Below are 21,287 nucleotides of genomic sequence, written 5' to 3' on the forward strand. Positions count from 1 at the left end.
CAAACACCACACAGCCGTTCGCTCACCCTCCCCCCTCCCTCTCCGGGATGGGGGAGAGAAACGGGAAAGTGAAGTCTGTGAGTTGAGATAAAGACAGTTTATTAAGACAGGGAAAAGAATAACAACAATAATAATAATAATAATAGTATTAATAGTAATAATGTGTACGAAATAAGTGATGCACAATGCAATTGCTCACCACCCGTTGACCGATGCCCAGCCTATCCCCGAGCAGCCGGCCCCCCCCTCCACCCCGGCTAGCCACCCCTATATATTGTTCAGCATGACGTCAGATGGTATGGAATACCCCTTTGGCCAGTTTGGGTCAGCTGTCCTGGGTCTGTCCCCTCCCAGCTCCTGCTGCATCCCTAGCCTGCTCGCTAGCAGGACAGAGAGAGGCTGAAAAGTCCTTGGCTTGCTGTAAGCACTGCTCTACAACAATTAAAACATCAGCATGTTATCAGCGCTCTTCTCATTCTAATCCAAAACATAGCACCCTGCCAGTTACTAGGAGGAAAATTAACTCTGTCCTAACTGAAACCAGGACAGTTATAAATGTAAATTTTCAGGTAATGTGTATTTGAATATTTCAAGGTTAAACTCATGTTATTGTACTTACTGTAAGGATTCCCCCTCAGTCAAGAACGGGTGCAGGCAAGCTCCAAATAAAATGTGTTCCCTGGGGCAATACTGTTCATCACATTCTTCCTAAGGGCTTTTGGTTTTACGTTTTGAGTGGAAAGGTATCTCATTTCAAAATACCCTTCCATTCTTTAGAAAAGAAGAAGATTCTTCCTTATTCTCTTTCTTTCTTAAGAATGTTTTTTTAGTGCTCTGTAAGATATATGCCCACATTGACAAGCACAGCTGCAACCTTACATTCCCTATAGAAACTTTGCGCTTACCTTGTGGCAACGAGCCCCACCAAACACAAAAAGAAAATCAAATTCTTTATCAGTTCTTTCTATGACCTCTCATAAGCGGAGACTGAGATGTGGCAAAATTATCCCTAGTCATGCTCATTTATCTATACTTGTGTACAGAGATTTTTCTCTAAAAAGCGGTCGCATTTTCATAGGTTTTAGATGGGCCGTTCCTCAGACAGGCTGTCCTACAGATATTCATGTTGTGAATCGAAGTGGTCAGAAATGTTTCATAAGCTGTAAATGGGAGCTTTATTTCTAAATGGAAACTCTTATTTCTCCTTCTAAGGCACTAAATAGTGAAGTAGGTTTTCATATTTGCAATACCATACACACTCTTCTACTGACCTTGTGGAATGAACTACAACAAGGCAATACAAGATAAGCCAGAGTCCAAAGCTTAGTAAGAAAACCATGTTAAAAGAAACTGTGTATTTTTTTTCCTTAACTCAGTTAGGTAATTGAATACATGCTGTCCTACTTCGCTAGAAAACACTGCTGGTTTCTGTATCTTGTTCTTTCACGTACAGCAGAACTTCATATATACTTCTACTACTGGGAGCAAATATTTCCATCTCCAAAATATATATTACTGTTCAGGTTCATAGTATACGTGTGTATGTTATATAGAAGAAGTCAGCATTCAGAGGTGCTATTGATACATGGGGCCAATTAAAGATTCTCTTAAAAATATCCCTAAAGAATATCAGGAAATATGCTCTGAACTCCTAGAATATTTGTATTATTATTATTTTTTGTAAGCTTCACTCTGCAGTTCCTTTCGCTGAATATTCATGGCTTACTGCTCCTTGGGCTAGTCCTTCTTGTTTTTAGTGAGACTAAAGTGCACCTAATTGCATAGGTCATCTAGATGATGTGTTTATGGCTTCCCTGTTTTCTTTCCTATTGGATGGATTTTGTTACTTTTGTTGTTTTTAGCATTTGCAATCAAGCGTTCTGTGTTAAGAAGAAATAAATCTCTGTATCCTCAGTTTTATTCCTATTTATATTTTCCCCTAATAAATTATAAGTATTCTTAACATCTGTAAGTATTCTTAAAATCTCAAGATGTAGAGTTTTAATATTGATATAATAAGACACTGTGGAGGACATTATGCTGCATTGTATCTATCTATTTCTTGGGGAAAAATAAAAGCCAGCATGAGAAAAAAGGAAAAATAAATGTTTTTTTGTAACAGAAAGCAGCTGCAACCACATCAAGGCATTTTTGTCTACTCTATTGGCTTTGCTGCAAATTAAAGCCACAACTTAATAACATTTGGGGAAGTTAGTTCTGTGGAATGAAATCTGTTAAATACTTAATAACAATTAAAAACATGAAATGGGATTTTTAGGAAACTGTGAATGATAAATAACCTAGGTTGCAGAACTTCTGCTTCTTCAGTTGATGGTAGAAAATGAAAGTCTTATTCAGCATAATAGATTGTAAATACCAGTTCAGGAATGTCTTACATTTTTGCACATATGTTCTGTGTGCCCAAATTAAAAGAATTTGCATTCTACTTAAGAATACTTGAAAGCGTATGAAAGTGTATGAAAGTGTATGAAGTGTTCTACAAACAGGGAGCTATCCACTGGTTGGGGAAGATTTTAGAAGTGAGAGAAAATCATATGCAGTGACTCATAGGTAGTACAATGCTCTTTTTTAAAATCTACAAATGCAGTAGATTTGATGAGCTAAATGTTGAACTAATCTGAAGTTAGAAGAACTGAATTCTTTGAAAACATCTGTTGACAGCCTTTGGAATAGATGAATTTTGAATTCAAAATGATTTAAATCAGAGACTTTTATCATAGTTTAGTATTAAACCAATATTTTTTTAATCATGACTTATGCAGCTATTGTCATTCTTCAACTTTTTAGATATGTTCATAAGGAATGGTTGATTGTTATTGTTTAGTAGCTACTAGGATTTGTTGATTTTCAGTGAAAAGTGCCTGGTACATTCAGTACCTCTTTGCCCTTGTCAAGAAAATGCTGTATGCACATTTAATTACACATGTTAATATATGTTTACTTACATTTTTCTTCTTAGCTTTTGTTCTATGAAACGTAGTGTACAAAATTTCTTCGTTTGCAGATTCCTGCTTAATAGAAATTTGTGGCCTGCAACCTATGAAACTGAAGTATAATTCAGTAGCAAGACAGCAGTGTTAGAAAATCATTGAAACATAGCTAATGATATTTTTTATTATATGATATATACAGTAATCCAACATACTGTACAATTAAATACAGAAATTAAAGTTTAGAGTAAGAGGTGCCAGATCACTAGAAACACTGGTTGTAGTTAGAGAGGAGAATGCAATGCCATTTTAGGATTTCTTTTTGGAAAAAAACAGATTTCATTAAGATGCTGGAAATGTTTCATATGTTTCAATATATATATATAAACAAGGGTGTTTTAAAAAAATATATATATATATATATTTTAAACACCCATATTTAAAACTACTAGTTAAAAGTAAGTATTATCTGCAGTTAGTGGTCTGATTCAATTGCTTCCAGAGCCTCCAAGATTTTAGAATACTAGATCTCTTTTTGCATTTGTTTTTATTCATCGTCAGAAGATCAAAACTAGTTGCTTGCTCTTCCAGCTTCCGTTTGGTTTCTCAAATTCAAATGAAAGTGTATTGAGCTAAACAAAACAAAGTATATTCAAACTCATAAAATATCTCTCAACACCTCTGAAAGAGACTATAACTATCATACTTTGGTTTATCAATTCATTTCACTCAGCAGAGTCAATTGCTTAGGTGGTAACACTTCCTAGTCACTGATTAATCCCTCTTATATCTTGGACAGCAAAAATGTTTTTGTTTGCGTATAATTTTTTATTTAAGGTATAATCGTTTGTTTTTTAGGAAGGTCAGACTTCACCAGATTTAGTCATAGTTTCATACATATTTTAGGGAAAGATTAGTTATGAAAAAATCCTCTAATTTAAAGTACAATTAAAAATAATGTCTACTACTCTTCACTTGCTTTTGTCTTTAGATATCATATACAATATATTCAGAATTTCCATTGCTATTACTTTGTCAACTTCTTGCTTTGTTGTGCAAAACCTACAATTTCTCAATTAATTGGGTACTAAAATATTTGTTTTGTAAATCAAAACTCACTTAACTTTCTTTTATAACATGCATAATAGCTCCTAAAATGAAAGAAAAAGCCAACATACCGATGGAAATACAGATTTAAAGAAGCTATAATTGATATTTTAAGCATCTAGGTTTGAATCCAGTCTCCTCAATACTGTTTGGAGCCTAAAGTTTACAAATGCCATTTGGTTCAGCTAATGAAAATGGAGCTTCAGAGTAACACTCTTCCTCAAATGCACATATGCATATGTAGGCAATTGTGATAAATATGAAATCTTTAATCACTTCAAAATACTTAGTTTTGATTAACAAATAGATGTCTGGTAGGAATCTTAGGAACTTTATACATGTGATGTTTTCAAATTTTGTCTTCTGACGTTGCCTCCTTAAAACTTTGGAGAGAATGTACAAATTTAGATTTTGGTGCCCGTATGTGAAAATGCCACTACTAATATGCCTGCAGCTGGAAAATGCAACCTGTAGATCAGAAGCTACAGAGAAATGAATCTAAAATTGAAAGTAAGTTTCAGAAAATGAAGGGTAAAAGTACAACTTGGATATTGTAACAATTCAAAATAAATGTTTGTAAATAAATGTTTTGTAAATAAATTCAAAATAAAAGTTATTTCCAGATGCTTCCAAGCAGAAATTCACTCTTACAGTGGCCAAAATCTCTTCATTACATCCTAGTATAATACTACACAAATCCTATAACTGCAATATTGCTTAGTGTCTATGCTATTAAATAAAAATATTTTTTTTGGTAAAAAGTATTTTAGCTTTCTTTTTTTTTTTCCTACTTTAGTTACCTCTGGCAGCCAGTTGTGTTCTCTTTCTAAAGCCTGCAGGGTGTGGCATAGGTGTTGAAGTAGTTTTTCATTGTCTCCACATTTAAGCCACAAGCAATTGACTGGGTATTTTTAAGAAAGATAAAATAAAAAAGAGTAATAAGCCTCTTTGTAATGACTAAAATATGCATGTTTAAATTAGTTTTGCTTGCAAGAACTTGTCTTTTTTTTTTTTTTTTTAAACATGTATACCCTGTAGGCTGTTAAAAATAAAAAAGAAATTAACAGCTGCAATTACTATCTCTCCTTCAAAATTTTCACCTACTTTCACTGGTGTCTATCGCTACACTAATGAAAAGCAAAACTGTATAAATTCATGTCCCCTTCTGGTTTCTGTTAAGATTTCTCTCTGTTAGAGAAAGAGGAAAAATTTTTTAAAATTATTAATGAAATTCATTTTTTTTTCTTCTAAAATTTTTATCCTTTTTTCATTTTTTTTTTTTCCATGGAGAATTTACCTGTTTCCATGCACCTTATAATGGTTATGATGTTGTGGATCTGATGGCTTGCGAATCTCCTCTCTACTCTTTTATTTTATTTTATTTTTTTAAAATTTTTTCCTGGTGTTCCTGTCCCTGTTTTCTTGCCTAGATACTTCTGTTTTATCTGCTTCCCGGCTTTTAGCAGCAGCACATAGATAAAATGGGCTACCAGACCTTTCCATTCTGCCATTACACAAGCAGAACACTGGAAAAAATAGGAGAAAGAAACACGTAACTAACAGAAGGAAAGATAGCAGGTGGAGGAAAAGAGCATAAGCAGGAGGTTTTCTCATACAGTTCAGGAATCCCATTCACTCTTAAAGCTTTATGTTTTTTAAGAGCGTACAGAAGTCCTCAAACCCACCCGAATGAGAAGCAAACAAGTGAATCATGATTGCAGCACAAGGAGATCCTAATTTCTGAATCCATTATTCAGCTTCCAGTCTTGATTTTTAACACCATCAAATCAGTGCACATTATTGTCCTCTCCAGAAGCTCCTTCATTGAGTTATAAGCGTGGTTATGATCTGCTGTAGTTAGTTTGTCTCAGTACATTCAGAAGTAAGCCTGATGGAGGAAAGATTGCCTTAGGACTGACAGTGCACGTTGAGTTGAGTAGTGTGGAGACACAAGGCAAGGATGGCCTTTTGAAAGCAGAATAGAGAAAGCAGTTTGATAAACTATTAAGTAGTCAGGAACTAACTGTACCTTCTAAAAAATTCCTGTGCTGATATGTCAAAAATCTGAACATTGTCTCGTTAGACCAGTGTATACTCAAAATGGGGCCTTCTGATCAGGAAGAGAGCAGTTACTTTAGAATTGACAGTTGCAGTCCTACATTTCAGTAAAAAGTATCAAAGTAAATCGTTTCAAGCAAATAACATATCGTAACTGTAGCTTGTAATACTTTCAGATCAAGCAACAAAATATAAACAAATGCCAGCTACATGAGTCCTTAAATAGTCTTGCTTTTCTAGTGCTTCATTTGCTGTGTGTCAGTTTATGATTATTTACTGTAATTAGAAATAATCCTGAAGTATTTGCTTTCTCCTCATGCTAAAATCTGATAAGGCCTTTTAGTGTTAGTCTTTCTCTGTTACTGTACAGATGTGGAAGACAGTCCTAGAGCTTTGAACTTGCAAGCCTATAGTCACAGCAGGTCTGTCTGCAGCTATCTACCAGTTTGCATTCCTACTGCATGCAGTAAGACCCATGTCACTGAGGAATTCAGCGAAGAACAAGAGATCTTCAGTCAGGGAATGGCCACAAGTGTGTGAAAAAACAGCCACACATGAACAGCAAAGGTGATTAGCAGGCTCCTAAACACCTAGCTAGGAGTTCATTTTTTGGATCATTAACAGTAAAAAGCTTAGGAAATGAGTAGGACTCAGTGTCCTATTAAAAATTAGCCAGAACAATTAAAAGGTTTTCCAATTTCTAATGGGAACCAGATGTAAGAGCTCTTTTTCCCTTGTCTAGTGGACTGTTTCTGCATTTTGAATGACATTAAACTTATGTCCTTCTGATTTTAAAGGAGTATCTCTAAGTATTTTTTTCTGTCTAGGAGTTGTAAATTATTTACGGTGAGGTCAGTAAAAGCTTGGGAGAAGTGGAATTTAGTGTCTCCCCAAGACTGCTTTACTGATCCTAAGTCATGTGACTCTAAACTAGTAAAGTGAGCTGTGATGGGATTTCTTCTGGTCTGTACAAATGTGCACTTTACAGCCTCCTAATACAGTTACTGTATTATGGGATCCCAGGTGTTAAGATGGTCATTTGCTTGCAAATGCACAGCCTTTTCTGGAGTGAGGTCTCTCCCCTTAGGGTATTACATGCTTCCCTAAACTCAGTTATCTGACTTCAACAGCAGCCTTTCTACTGTCATTTAGGTATAAATTTCTTGCTGATGGTTTATTAGTAGGTGACTTATGGCTGTTTAAGGGCTATCTTCTCTTCTGCTGTATGCTTTTTCTTAATCCTGAAATTAGTTTGGCAGGAGAAAATTGCAAACAGTAAGCCTTTATTATTTTAAAATATTTTTGTGAGGTATGTTAAAAACTTTCCTTATATGTACGTCCTTGCGAACGTCTTCTAAAATAATCCAAAGGGAGGAGGAGACAAAGAATAATAATAATAAAAGGAGGATTTTACACTGTTTTGCAGCAAGCCTGTTTCTCAGGAGGAAAACAAGTCTCCAAAATTACCAAACTTTTTCACTCTATAGCTGTTATAGTCCTTTCCCACCCCACTGGCCTTAGGCACTAAATCTCCCCACCTAGCCCTCAGGTAATAATAAAGGTAAACCATGAGCTAATTGTCAATAGAAGCCATATGATTTTCCTAAAAGGAAAAGAGAAATTTGGACAAGCAAAAGAAGATTGCAGATAAATAGGGTGGAGATGGGGGGAATAAAAGGACAAAAGAAAGTCAGAACAAGATGTTATTCTTCAGTATGTTCATTTTGTACTTATGCATTCACACCAGATGTGGAATTCCTTTGTGCAGTGAGTGAATTGCCCTGTCATTAACATAAAATTAACTCCAAATGGTCTTGGCCAAGAGCTATGAAATATGTTAGTATAGAACCACACACTCAAAAACATGTTGCGAATCCATGTGGGTTTCCAGATGTGAGCATCTTCTGTGATATAAATAGTTATGTTTACATAGGATAATATCTTGCTCAGTGATATATTCACCCTTGATGTAGATTTCATTTCTGGTTTGTCATGCATTCTGGTAATAACTGTTTTTCCCTCTCCAACTTACTTTTCATCAGTGAATACTTTCTTGACAAGGATTAAAATGTAAAAGCCTGAGAAAAGATTTTGAAGAGGTCATTTTTTTTTTCTCTAGTATCTAAGTAAGTATTCACTGCTTAAGGTTGTGGTTTGATTTTAGTTATCAAAAGTACATTGATCTCAACATTAGCTGAATCTTAATGTAATTACCTGATTTTGTATTTATTTAAATAGAGTTCTCTTCATATAATGACAGTCGGAAGCTTTCTCTTGCTGTTTAAAAGCCCTTAACTTCTCTTCAAAACAGTTGTCTTCTCTTGCATCTTCTGTAAGTGAACTCAAAGTGCGAATGAAATTGGTCTGTATAGGAAAATACTGGTGAAAAAATTGTAGGATAAATCTATAAAACTCAGTTTAAGTACATAAACCAGTGCCTGAACTGTAATCAATACATAGTACTCATTATTAGCTCTCATTAATATTTGAACATTTAATTACAGTATGATGACTGAAAGTAACACAAAATATCTTTCTTATTCATTTTGTCATGTGACCTTGTAATTTTTAATACCTACAGCAAATTTGACAAAGAAGTAGTATGTTCTTCCTGACTGAAATCTTTCCCTATTCATGAAAATGGATGTGCAGTTTTCAGACGTAATCCATACACTCTGTGATACCTAGGCTGTGATCTCGTCTGGTCATACACATCAAATAGGATCATTCCGTATCTGTACATGGGTAAGAGACCTTCAGGAATGAAAATTCAGCTAGAGATCTGATACTGAACTTTCCTCTGCAATGACAGCAGTTCCACGCACTAGCACAATGTAAATTCTCTGTAGTAGTCATTGCAGGGTGAATAATATCATTATTTGACACAAAGCATTGTGGCCTTAGGGAGTTCATCAGATTGTCAGCTGCTCTTGGAGGTTGGGTAGAACCAAGGTCTTCAATGTAGAGAATATCTTTTTCCATTAGATGTTGCATATTATTTATAATGTTTTAATATGAAAATATATTTTCTATATATCATATTTCATGGGCAGATGTATTACTCATATCTAAAGTATGTTTTGACTTTTCATTATCAGCTTTAAATTGTCAGGTAGTATTTTTCTTGTCTATTACCAGGAAGCATGAAGGATTTGAAAGGCTAGAACCCCCCGTTGCAAATCTCTCTAAGTAAAATGTCCTTTCCTATTACTCACCATTTCCAGATAATATCAGTCATTATCTTTAATATCAAGCTGTAAGAAATGTTAACTAAAGGAAATACGAATACTAAAAATGATGGGAGCATGCCCCTGTCTTAATAAGAAATTTACTGACAAAATGCATTTGTGAGCCATCTGTGAGCCAGTGACAGCTCTTAGATAGCAGTAAAACTGTAATACAGGAGATGGAGCTTTCCACATGCTGTGGAGCACACTTGATGTGGTAGGTACTGTAGATGGGTAACTGATGTGCTTTGTGTCACATGGTTGAGAGGCTGTGTTTCATTTCTATAGTGGGAGGCTGAGAATAGTTTAGTCAATATGTGACAACCTCCATGGGCTGCTGCTGTCCAAAACCATTTTTGACCCCACTTGTATTGTACTGACAGCTGAAAGTTTTAGCAATGTGCTGTTTTGTTTCTAGTAGCTAAATCTTGAAGTGCATGTGTTTGTATGTATACACAACAAACCAAAATATACAAAAAAACCCCACGTATTTTCATAATCAAGAAACAGTGGTATCTTGTGGAAGACTCAGCAAAATCAAGGGTCTCTCAGGGCTTCTTGGACATCAGGCTTCTTTTCCTAACTTTCAGCACCTAATCTATCTAGAACCTAGTGGACGTTACATAAATGACGCAATTATATAAATGTATATTTAAATTAAGTTTGGAGTTAAAAAAAAAGTTTATATAAATTTAAGAGTTCTGCCAGCACTTTTGTATTTCAAACTGTTTTATGGTGCTGCTTTTCATTAATTATATTTTGACAGAAGAAATTCTTGCCCCCCCCCCCCCCCCCCCTTTTTTTTTTTTTCAGACTGAAGAGAAAACGGGCCTCTCTGAAGAGCAGCTTAAGACCCTTCTGGAAGAATGTATGCAGCCTCAGAGAACAATAAGCAACGTTTCCATGCCAAAGTCTCAGGAATCTCTTTCTTGTGGATTAAGTCCCCCTTGTTACACAAGTCAAGACTCCACTCTTCACTCTACATCTACTCTTTCCAAAATGTTGGTTGAAGACCATATTGTAGGGACATTAACAGCTCAGGAAAAGGCTGGACTTGAAGACAAAAGCTTGTGTGTTAATGCAGAGAGTGAAATCCCTGGCTACTATATCAGCAAAGCATTGGCTGATAGTCACTTATCAAAGGATTCACTGGCCCAAACAGAGGAACCTGATGACCTAGAAGGTTTACAGAAGATGAGAGATAAGAGTATTAAAGAAGGTTACTTTATGTCAAGAGCACTCAACACAAAAAGGTTGAAGAAACCCTCTTTCTTGGGTGAACCATTATACTGCATCAGCATGAACAATGAGCCATCCACAGAGGCTGACATTCTCAGCATACCACTGCAAACCAAAGGAGGTGAGACCCTTAACAACCCTTCAGAATAGGCTTTTGATTATGATGAAAAAAACAAGCAGGTTCTCACCAGAGGTATGCACCAATACACACTGACTATTATGGTAGGGCAAGGATGTACTTTTATAAAACATAAAAAACTATGCCAAAAAAAATAGACAGAAAGTAACAATGTTTATCAGCATTTTTCTCCTGACATAATTAGCTGTAAGACTAGAACTCCTATGAAATATAATAATGATGGTGATTAATTCTGTCAACTGGGAAACAGTGTTGACTACATATATGGATTATCTTTCTGGTAGTAGAAAGTCATGTTCACTGTTCTATGGAGAGCAATTATTCTCCCTGTTTTTAATAAGGTAAATTCTGTAGCATAGAAACAAGCAAGACTTGGCTATACTAAAAATAATAAATTCTGTGGAGAGAATTCAATCTTCTGCACAGAATATATCAATATGAGTAAATACTGTGTAATTTCTATAAACTACTTTTAATTCAGTAAAGAAAGAATAAGACTTGCACTAGGAAGAAAAAATAAATTGACCCTGTCTGTTGTTATAAGAAGATTTTGGATATATCTCTACTTTTATTTCCTTTGCTTAAATGCGTTTATATACTGATATTGTAATCTAAATCTACATTTAGATTTTAGCCTAAGACCATTTATCTTTCTGGAAAACAAACTGTTCAAATAAGCCAGATTTAAGGCAGGTACATCACATCTATATCTTTCATTTCTTCCATAAAAATTATGATAGTATGAAGTTGTTTCTGATTAAAGTGCTACAGTTTAATTGTATTTTAAATTAATAAATTTTGTTAGGTTTGTTAGGATACATCCTTGTTATAGTGGTAACCTCTTTTGAAATTTGGGAAAAATTTCTTCTTATTCATTGGTAATTTTTTTTTGAGTGAGTCCACCTTTCAGGAAGCAAGGAGACTTGTTATTACTGTTTTTACACTGCCAGACAAACTTAGTTTCCTGACTCACCTGCTATATTTCTCCATTATTTGCCCATAATGAGATTTAGGCCATAACTACAACAGAAAGAAAGTAGAATTACAGTACTTAACAGAAAAGCAGTTTTGGGGGATAGGTCACTTTTCAGCTAACTTCACATGCTAGCCTTGCTCCTCATGCAGATGCAAGCGTCCAGAGGAGAGGCAGGTGGTGGTGGTGGAGAACACCACAGAGAGCCACCTGTGCCAAGGACAGCTTGATTTGATGCAGGATTAAAGTGGCTACATACTACATCATCGGTCTTCCTTCTTGAGGAATCAACAGTGAGAAAAACTGGAGCTTAACCTGCTGTTTTAACATGAATTAAAGTTCTCCTTCATTTAGTCTGAATAGATGTAGTACAGTCAGAGCTTCCTCTACTGTCTCCCTTCATTAGTGTATTTTAAGAAGGGGTATGTTAATTCAAGCAAAATGCCATGCACTTTAGCCACTGTGTAGTGAAGTGAGCAGGTCACCACTTAAGCCTGTTGCTATAGATGTAGTCAATATGAAGTAATTTTATTGTATAAGAGAGAAAGGAGATTTCAGCAAAACACACTGCTATTAAGTAATTTTCTGTATGGAACATCTCATGGTGAAATTTTAAGTCTTTAAAGTGACTTTACGTTTTATGTTTACCACATAAAAATTTAAACATATTTGAGTCATAATCATACCTTGTACCAGAGCACTGCAATGTGCTATTTTGATCATCTCTTTCTGTAGTGACTGGGTAATGTTCAACCATATAGGCCTCAAATCTGTATGGCCAATACACACCCTGATTTTATAGTCATTTTTCTTACCTAATATTTTTTTGAAAAAAAAAAGTGTTCAGAATTTTCCGAATTTTCCAAATCTTTTCATTTTTACTGAAGACTTAAAAACAAAACTAAGGGAAATTCTTGATAGATTTTGTTACCTCAAGGTGTTTTGAGTCATTGTGTCAGTCTGATTTTTAAAAATGGTAATCTTTGGGCAGAACAAAAGTAAGCACAAAATAAAACCCACTCCACGGCTTTGTAATTGTTATTACTGCCAAATATTTTGCAGTTATCCATAAGTTTAAATTATATTCAGATTTATTATATTCAGCTAATATTCACTTTAACCCTAAAAACATATTTCCAAAATTAACATTGAAATAGACAGCAGTGCATTCTTATTATTTTTCTTACTGCTTTTAAGAAAACGTGCAGCATAAAAACAAACAAAAAAACCCTGATGCCTTTCCACAGAATTAATTTGTTTCCAGTAAAGGTGACTCAGCTCTGTCTTAAACAATTACTCCTAGCCATAAGAGAGAAGTTGTGACGTTTATCAAATTTGTAAAGTTGCCTAATGTATTTTATAAGTAAATCTGTTATTAGTTCAGACAGGATTACATCTACTGATTGTGTTGATGAATGGAGATCCCAGTGGAGTCCAGTTTAAGGCAAATACACCTGCAGATGAAATTATGAGAACTGTCAGGTTTATTTGTGCTTTTAAGAGAGATTTACATAGTTGAGCTTTGTTGTGATCTTAGTTCTAAAGGACGTTTAAAAATATAAGCATAATCTTCTGTAAATAGTTTGGTTATCTGGCATGCTATGCCTGGTTTAAACTCTGTGTAAAGCTGTGTAAGCAAACAAAATTGTGTAAAACTGGTTTAGCACAATTTCAGTTTCACCATCCCTATAATAGTGTAGTCAGTGATACAGATTTACTGTAATGTATTAAAGTATGTATATTTAAGGAAGACATAATTATTAATGTTGTTTTATATACATACATGTATGTATATATATGTATGTTTGCATATGTCCAAAGGAAACTCGTATGTGCCTTCAGAAATTAGTAATTCCTGTTTCTTGGAACAGACAGTAATTTGCATCAGGGTCATACACATGTGAATACAGGTGATGTTTGCTGGGATAAACAGAAGCCAGACTTACCTACATACAGATATGAAAAAGTTATTTCTCTTTTGTATGAGCCGATCAGTAATTGTTTCCAGCTCTTTTTTTTGTTTGTCTGTTTTTGGCTATATGAAGTTTTAAGTAGATGTTGTATCACAAGCATGTTGCTTCTTCCTCTTATGAATAACGTTGTGCTTTCAGCAGTTCAGCATATGATTCTTTCTTTTTTACAGATGATACGAAGACCGGAAATTGAGGGGACAGTGATCACGTGCTTCTTTACACAACTGTTTTTCTAAAAGCGTCATTAAACTTCCATCAGTGATGTTATACTGATACAGTATCATTTCAGACACTCTGAAGGGAATGAATTGTCATCACTGAAAACTTTTCCATGACATCATTTATTCTTAAGAGAAAATTATTATCCTATACTGTTGCAGTTTGATTTCAAAATATAAACTCTTGCACTTCATTAAAATTCCTGAGAGTGCTCCATCTAATAAATAAATATATATTTGTGTATCTGGCCGTCTGATAATGTAAAGTAAAACTTGTGAAGTTCCATTTCTACTGATGAGACTTTTTCAGAGGAGATTTGAAATTTGTATAATAATAGTTTCTTTTTTCCTTTACATACAATGTACTGTTTTTTGGAAGTGAGCTTAAACGTGACCTCAGTTCCTCCAGTGCAGTTTGCTGTACTGGCTCAGACTGCTGAGCCCTGACTTAGTGAAGGACCCATCACCTACTCAATTTTCTGCCCAGTGGCTGTCTGCTGGGCTGCTGCCTTGGCTGAAGGGAGAGACTTGCACAGGTCCTCTGCTGGATCAGGGCATCAGAACCAGCCTGCTCAGCTGCCTCTGTTTCTTGGTCCTGCAGAGTGTAACCATATGGCAAACAAGCATATCCCCAAGTGAAGAAATGCAATGAAGTTAGGAAAGCTCGTGGTCCCTTGTGGAGGCTTGGTGTCAAGAAAAGTGAAGGAGTTCAGAAGTTTGGCCCAGCAGTGCCTGGAATGTGAAACCTTATAGCAATGGCTAGCTGGGGGGATGGCAATGCAGCTGGTTCGTGTTTGGGATAATAATAAAAATCCATTGCAGGCTTTTGCTTGTCTACTCCTTAACTACTATTTCTCCTGAATTTTATACTTACTTACTGTGAGCTGGCGGTTAGTTTCTCCTTGTATGCACTGCAGTGTTAGGATAAGAAGGCATTATTAATGGCTCTCTTTTAAACGTATTTGGGGGGTGGAAGGAGGGAGAGGAGATATTGTAGCATTTTCCCATTGATGAGATCTCATTTGACACAAGCTGAAATGCAAAATTCTCTCTGAGATACTGTATTAGCCAATTAACAGTCAGCAAGAACAGAATTATGGATACAACAAACTATGCAATGGCTGCACTATGGCATACTTCAGTTAATCTGAACGTTTAAATTAATGCACATATTACTCAAGATTTTAAACTCATTTGCAGTGTTGCAAATCTGAGTGGATGTGCACTCCTGAGGAAGTGGTGATCGTGTGGATATAACAGAGTTCAGAATCTAACCTACTATAATTAAAAATGTCATTTACATTCTGACAACCAAGTGCTATCTATTATTTTATTTTCTAATATTTTTACTTGTTTTGCAGCAATAATAACAGGCCCATGGATACTGAGCATTCTGCATAGTCCTGCTGCTCAGCATGGAAAGATTGTTGTAAGCAGATTTCATGGAGCTTTGCAAATCTACTTAACTAAAACTATTTATCTTCCTTAAAAATTACAAGCCTTTGTCAAAATTTCTTTTCTATACCATAAATACAATCAAAGCAATACTGACAAGCTTTTTTTGATAGTATTTTTTGTGCCTGTATAATATTCATAAAGGGCTGTACAGGGCCATAATCTTACCACAATCCAATGTATTTTCACACGGAATTCATGCTTTATAGAGTCCTTAAAAATCTTGCTAAAGACCTAGGATAGTTTTGAGGAAAACTAAGTCCTGTTTCAAGTTTAAATGTAGAATATCCACAATATATAAGAGAAATAATTCATTCTTGCTTTTCTGGTGTATTGTGTTGTCTTAAATATCTTACTGTTATGAAAAAACTTTTCCTCAGCACCCTCAAGGAAGAACCTCATCACTTTAATATTCCTGAAGCCATGAATACAAATTTTTATTCTCATCTGGCATTTCAGGGATGCTTAGCTCGTAAGTTTGAATAAATATTGATTTGTATATTCCAACAGGAACTCTATTATTTCACTTCAGGTCTTGGGTAATGCTGAGCACCCCCACCAGCTATGGTCACTGCAGACTGCAGGGATCTAGCACTTAAAGTGCTATTAAAAAGGTGCTTAGGATGGGTACCCAAACTCAAATTGTGCCAGAAATTGCTGACATAACATTTACCTGTGCTTGGTTTCTATTGCATTACATTAAATAGCAAGTTCTTTGGGAAGATTTTGTTTCTTAATTAACGTTACAGGTGAAATATCAACTAAAGTCCTTCTTTTTTTTTTTTTTTAGTTTAAGTAAATCTGTATGAAGTAAAATTATTTGGCAATACGTGTTTACTGATAAGAAGTATAGAATAATGGAGATAAAATACAGTGACAAGGTCATTTGCCAAAACATCACCAATATCAGGGTAAAGGGAAAGTTGAGCCAGAATTCGTGGTTTTTTTTTTTTTTTTTAGTGCCTCTCAGCTGTGCCCTGCAATAACCCCTTCTCCTGTCTCCCCCCCTAATCAGGCAGCCAGCTGCACTGGAATGTGGTGGCTGCTTGTCTTTGGGGAGTGATGCAGCAGTGATGATTAACTGATTCAAATGAATTTTTATTTGCAGCCTAACTCAGTATTTGGAAACAGGTTTTACAAAATAAATAGCTTCGTTGATCATAAGTTGCATTTTGTAAGAGATTCCTAGCTTCTTTTTAGTCTTTCATAGTTCTGTTCGTCCTGAAACACAGCAGAGCACAGGGGACTGATTTTTAAAGTTATCCTTCAGACTTTTGGGCTTTGAGATTCGTTTTGTAATGAGGAATAAGAAGTTTTGTGTGCGCATAGATAGGTTTGCATTGTTTTGTGCTCCTTATCTCATTTCCCATTACATTTTTACAGCACAAGGTAAATACATCTATTTCAAAAATGTAATATTTGTGTAAGCAAAATACCCATGAAGAGATTATTTTGGCGTGCTTGTATTGATTTGTTGAGCAATATAAGACCAAACTATTCTGCCAGTGTTGCTGATGCTCCTCACGAATAAACAGATAGTGCTGGTGGTTGTGGTGGCCAGCGCTCAGCTGTTGATACTGATTTACTCTAGTGTGTATGTTTCAATTCTGCATAACAAACACCAAAGAGGAGGATAAGGGTGGTTCATCTTCATGACTCATACATATATAATATGTATTAGAAATACATCTATTTGGGTAGGATGATTTAAAGAATAATGGTGTTGATTTCAGTATACTGTAATGATAGAAAAAGGTCAGCGCAGATCTGCAGTTGTTATGCAGATTTATAGCAGTTGAGGGTCTCTTCTATTTTCAGAGAAGTGACGGACTAAATTTCCTGATATAAAAAAAGAAATTGTTGACTATAGACAACAGTGATAAAAGTAGTGAAGTTATGGTTAACATTCTTGTATGTCCAGAATTCCAGTTTGAGCAATTCTATCAAGGGTTTCAAGCAATTCTATCAAGGGGTGAAAAGACTTTCAGCTCAGCTCCATCATTTAAAGAAAAAAAAGAAGGCTGAAAAAGCCCCACAGGAATTCTCGATCAAATGTTTTTCCCAAGGCAGACAATGGCTACCTATCTTGTGGATCTCTAGAGGGTGTTCTCCATCTCATTTCCCAGGCAGAGCACCTGTAGAGTTGGTAACCGACTGTTCTGAGCACAGAGTAAAAACAGGCTGTGCAAAAACTACCTGCTGCATAGATGGGAGGAAAGGGATGCTCTTACAGGTATTGCTTAAACATCTCATCAGCTAGCAAGAAGTAGAATAGAAGTGCTGAAAAGGGTGTGCTTCTTTACCTCCTAATCAGGAAAGGATAGGTGAAAGGCTGTTATTTTCAGCTCAATCTCTGAAATTTCAAGAATTACAAGAATTATAATTTCTATTATATATATAAAAACCCAACTCTTTTCTAGAAAAAAAAATCAAGAAAATAATGTGAGAATGGACTTCTTTTTGTTTCTTTTCTTAGACAGGCTTTCTAACCACAACTTTAGATAAGGTCTCCCTCTTTTGCCTTTTTTTTTTTTTTTTGGTTGCAAAATCTGTTACACTTACAATGCCATGAGTGCTTTTCCACCCCATTTACAAATAAAGAGCCCCACCTCAGAGAATCTTACTTTTTGAAGGGTAGACGCAGAAGGCAAGGTGGTTTGGCAGATGCATGGGAAGTTGTTAAGTTAGAAAAGTTTTTGAAATCTAGGAAAAATAAGAACTGTGAATTTATTTCTTTTTCAAAATTTTAAGACATTTAATTATTGAGAAATAATTGCTCTTTTATTTGTAGCTAGATTTAAAGGTCAGGAAAACTGTTTCCTTTATAAATAGAATAGGATTGCTTGAATACTACTAAACCTATAACCTACAGTTATCCAATTATATGTTTCATTGAGGGATTGGCTGGAATCCAGGTGCAGTGTTTAGAATAAAAGGCTCCCTGTCATTTAAGTCTATGTGAAATAGGTCACTGCTTGCAATTGAATCTGCAGTACCTTATCTATTATGCCTAAGAAAATCCACCACCAACAAACTGGAATGCTTGCAAGCGTCTATTAATTTCTAGAGTGCTAAAGTACATGAGTAATTTTGATTAACAGGCATGTATTCTGGATTTAGAACTTTTTTCTCCTGTACTTAACAATTTGCTGTCTTCTTGTGGAAATACCATTCTATGCCATTATTTTCCTATTGTTTGCTTTGTGTATTTGGTATGCATAGTTTTGGTGGGAAGGGTACTGCCAGAGGCATTCTACCCTAATTTTACAATAACACTCAAATGGTCTCTCCATGTACCTTCTGTGAGTGGAGTCATCAAGGCAGACTGACACAGTATCTAAGCAGCTCTCAGTTTAGCTCTTGTATGTGTTGCTTAGGCAGGCAGTTCTTGAATTTGGAAGCAGTTGAAAAATTAAAGACAAATGATGGCTGGGCTTTGTATAAATGTTTCTCTGTGATACTTATCTAATTTTCTGGATTTCCTCTGGAAGGTTTTATATATTTAAGACCTTTGCTTGCTGAACACTTTTCTCTAATCAGTTCCCTTCGTCTCTTCATAACTCTGCTTAAATATTCATACAAATTTGTGCACCTGTTCTTTCTTTCTTGGAAGACGTGAGGAAAAAGTGCTAGATATCACCTTGTGGATGTGTTAAGATGCTCTCTTCTAGAATCTCATCAATCCTTTCCAAAATGAATTTATGTTTAAAATCAACCAATTCCCATATTACAGCCTTCATTGCAAAATCAAAATGTTCTTTGTCAGTTGTTTCTTTGGGCAAGTACAGCCCCACCTTACCTTGTCTGTAGATCTGTTTCCTGTTTTATTTACACTCTCCAAGCAACAAGTGGGTAGACTTAACCCATGGATTAACACAAGACATATGGTGTGACTTTTTTATTTTTAGGCACATATTGTTCCCAGTTCAGATAGTACAGATTTATACTACATAAATGCATGTAATAAATCAGTGTGAAATTTTGGCTTGGGCTCAGACAAGGTCATTGGGATTGCCTGCCAGGAGTTGCTTCCCCCACAACAGCATCAGCTGGGAACTGCATACGTTGCTGCAAATTCATGGGTAGCATTTCTCTCTTCTTTTGGGCAGATGCTGCTCTTTGGTGTATCACACCTGTTTTGTTTGTTTGTTTGTTTTGTTTTGTTTTGTTTCATTTCCAATGCATTATGGATTCTCTTTTTAAAATTTTTGATTATATTGACTTACATCCTTATATGTCTGTTCATAGAACTGATTGGCTTTCTAAATCCAGACTGTCTTTTATTTCCTGCAAGTACAGTGAAGAGATTCTCCAGGTGGGAACTTTGTTTTTTATAGTTCTCTCACCTGGTGCACCTGGGAGGCAGAGCATTTGAGCACGGCAGGCCTGGGTTAGATCAGACGGGTTACGCTGACACTGCAGTTGCACAAGAAGCTACCCGTTCTCACTTCAGAGGAGCAAAGCAGACAGTCCTGTCACTGTTGAGAGCAGAAGTTCATCAGCCAGTCATATTTTGGAAGCATCAAGTCAGTAGTTTGTTGGTTATTTTTCTCCTTGTTATCAGTGGGATAGAATAAGACGTACAAAACTGTTCTCAATAGGTCAGTGACAAAAATAGGGAAAAACTCGTAGACCCAGACTCTTCATTCTCACTATTGCAGTAATTGTGATATTTTTGCTCCAGTGACTAAAGGGTCACTGCCCTGTCAGCCCTGTTACATCCTGTGAAATAGACAGTTGGCAGCATGGGCTGAATTGCTGTTTGTAGTAAAGATGCTGTCTTTCCTTTGGGTTAATATTGGGCCAGTTCTCCCCAACTTTTTAAACACAGGGCTTTTCTATGTTCAGTGGAGCAGGGCAGCCGAGCCTCTGCTTGAGTAACTGCAACAGCCAAAACATTATTGTGTGTGCGCAGACACATTTGGCCAGCTGACGCTGCTGAGAGCATGGAGTCACTCAGGTTTTTCTGCTTGTCACATCTTGTGAACAAGCCAAAGGAAAGGAGGATGGTGGTTCTACACTAAAATAGTGCTAGGTGGGAAGTGCTAGTTTCTTACATGCTCTAGGATACGTGAAACTGAGTTGATGCAATGATGCTCATGGGCCAGGCATTCAGGAACTTGTGCTGCTACCAGAGCATTATCAGGTCTCCATAATTTCATTTGCCTTCTCACGTTGCACATCTGAGGCGTTGGAGTGCTTTCAACAGCCTTCCTGTGCTACACTGTGAAGCTATGAAGAACTTTAGCGTGTGCATATCCATGGTTTTGAAGATGAAGAGGGAGTGCCAGTTGTAGTGTGCTATACAAAGCACTAAATACTCTAGGAAAGGAAAAACACCAGTAAGTAAAAGTTAAGTCTCATTTCAGTCCCTGGGCAGCTATATGAGGGCAAGGTTGAAAGGAAAAAAAATGCGTTTAAACAAATCAAGTCTAGGTCCATGCAGAATTTGCCTTAGGAAACTATGTTAAGAATAATTTTGTGCATCTGCAAGACCCACTTATGTGGATATCTAGCACTTGGAATATGGTAGCTGGCTTTGCTAAAGAGCTCATGAGACAAACTGTTGCTGCATGTAAAGACTGAATAGCTGTTCTTACCCCTTGTTTAAGCGCTTTGTTCCAGCAGTTGGTACAGTGCCACATCATAGGCATTTTGATTACACTAGCAGTCTCAGTCCAGAAGAGATATGAACAGATATCCATCTGCCTCTGCAGCTATTTATTCTGCTACCTCTTTTCATGTGAGAGAGAGAAAGATGAGGTAGGCTTGGCTGGGAATGATTAAGATCCCTCAGAGATTTGTTTTCCATTGTGGCTTTATCAAGGGGACTGTGGCTGTGTCTACTTAGAGGAGCCCACAATGCTGCCTTTAGCGACTGCAACTGTCCATGACAGTTAACTGCAAAAGAGCTAAGCCTTCAGCTGTTGAGCCTTCAGGTGTTCAA

The 21,287-nt window shown here is 36.1% G+C and overlaps 1 protein-coding gene and 2 long non-coding RNA genes across 4 annotated transcripts in view; 1 reads left to right on the forward strand and 2 right to left on the reverse strand.

Moving 5' to 3' along the window:
* Positions 1-14,710, forward strand: part of FSIP1 (fibrous sheath interacting protein 1) — an 86,566-nt gene extending 71,856 nt beyond the window's left edge. The window contains exons 12-13 of one of the 2 annotated variants that reach the window (XM_040559475.1): positions 10,157-10,703; positions 13,838-14,710. In XM_040559475.1, the coding sequence (XP_040415409.1) occupies positions 10,157-10,703; positions 13,838-13,860 (570 nt within the window). In that variant the 3' untranslated portion in view covers positions 13,861-14,710. Of the gene's footprint in view, positions 1-10,156; positions 11,565-13,837 lie in introns of those variants that run through there. The other variant, XM_040559473.1, reaches the window with a different exon arrangement.
* LOC121071256 lies at positions 549-10,160 on the reverse strand. Its single transcript, XR_005820486.1, has 2 exons — positions 8,331-10,160; positions 549-8,194 (listed from the first exon to the last, which is right to left on the reverse strand). It is a non-coding gene; the product is annotated as an uncharacterized LOC121071256 (long non-coding RNA).
* Positions 13,723-21,234, reverse strand: LOC121071255. Its single transcript, XR_005820485.1, has 2 exons — positions 20,941-21,234; positions 13,723-20,662 (listed from the first exon to the last, which is right to left on the reverse strand). It is a non-coding gene; the product is annotated as an uncharacterized LOC121071255 (long non-coding RNA).
* Between the last annotated feature and the right edge of the window lie 53 nt (positions 21,235-21,287).

This window comes from Cygnus olor, chromosome 5, assembly GCF_009769625.2.
Source record: "Cygnus olor isolate bCygOlo1 chromosome 5, bCygOlo1.pri.v2, whole genome shotgun sequence".
Lineage (NCBI taxonomy): Eukaryota > Metazoa > Chordata > Aves > Anseriformes > Anatidae > Cygnus > Cygnus olor.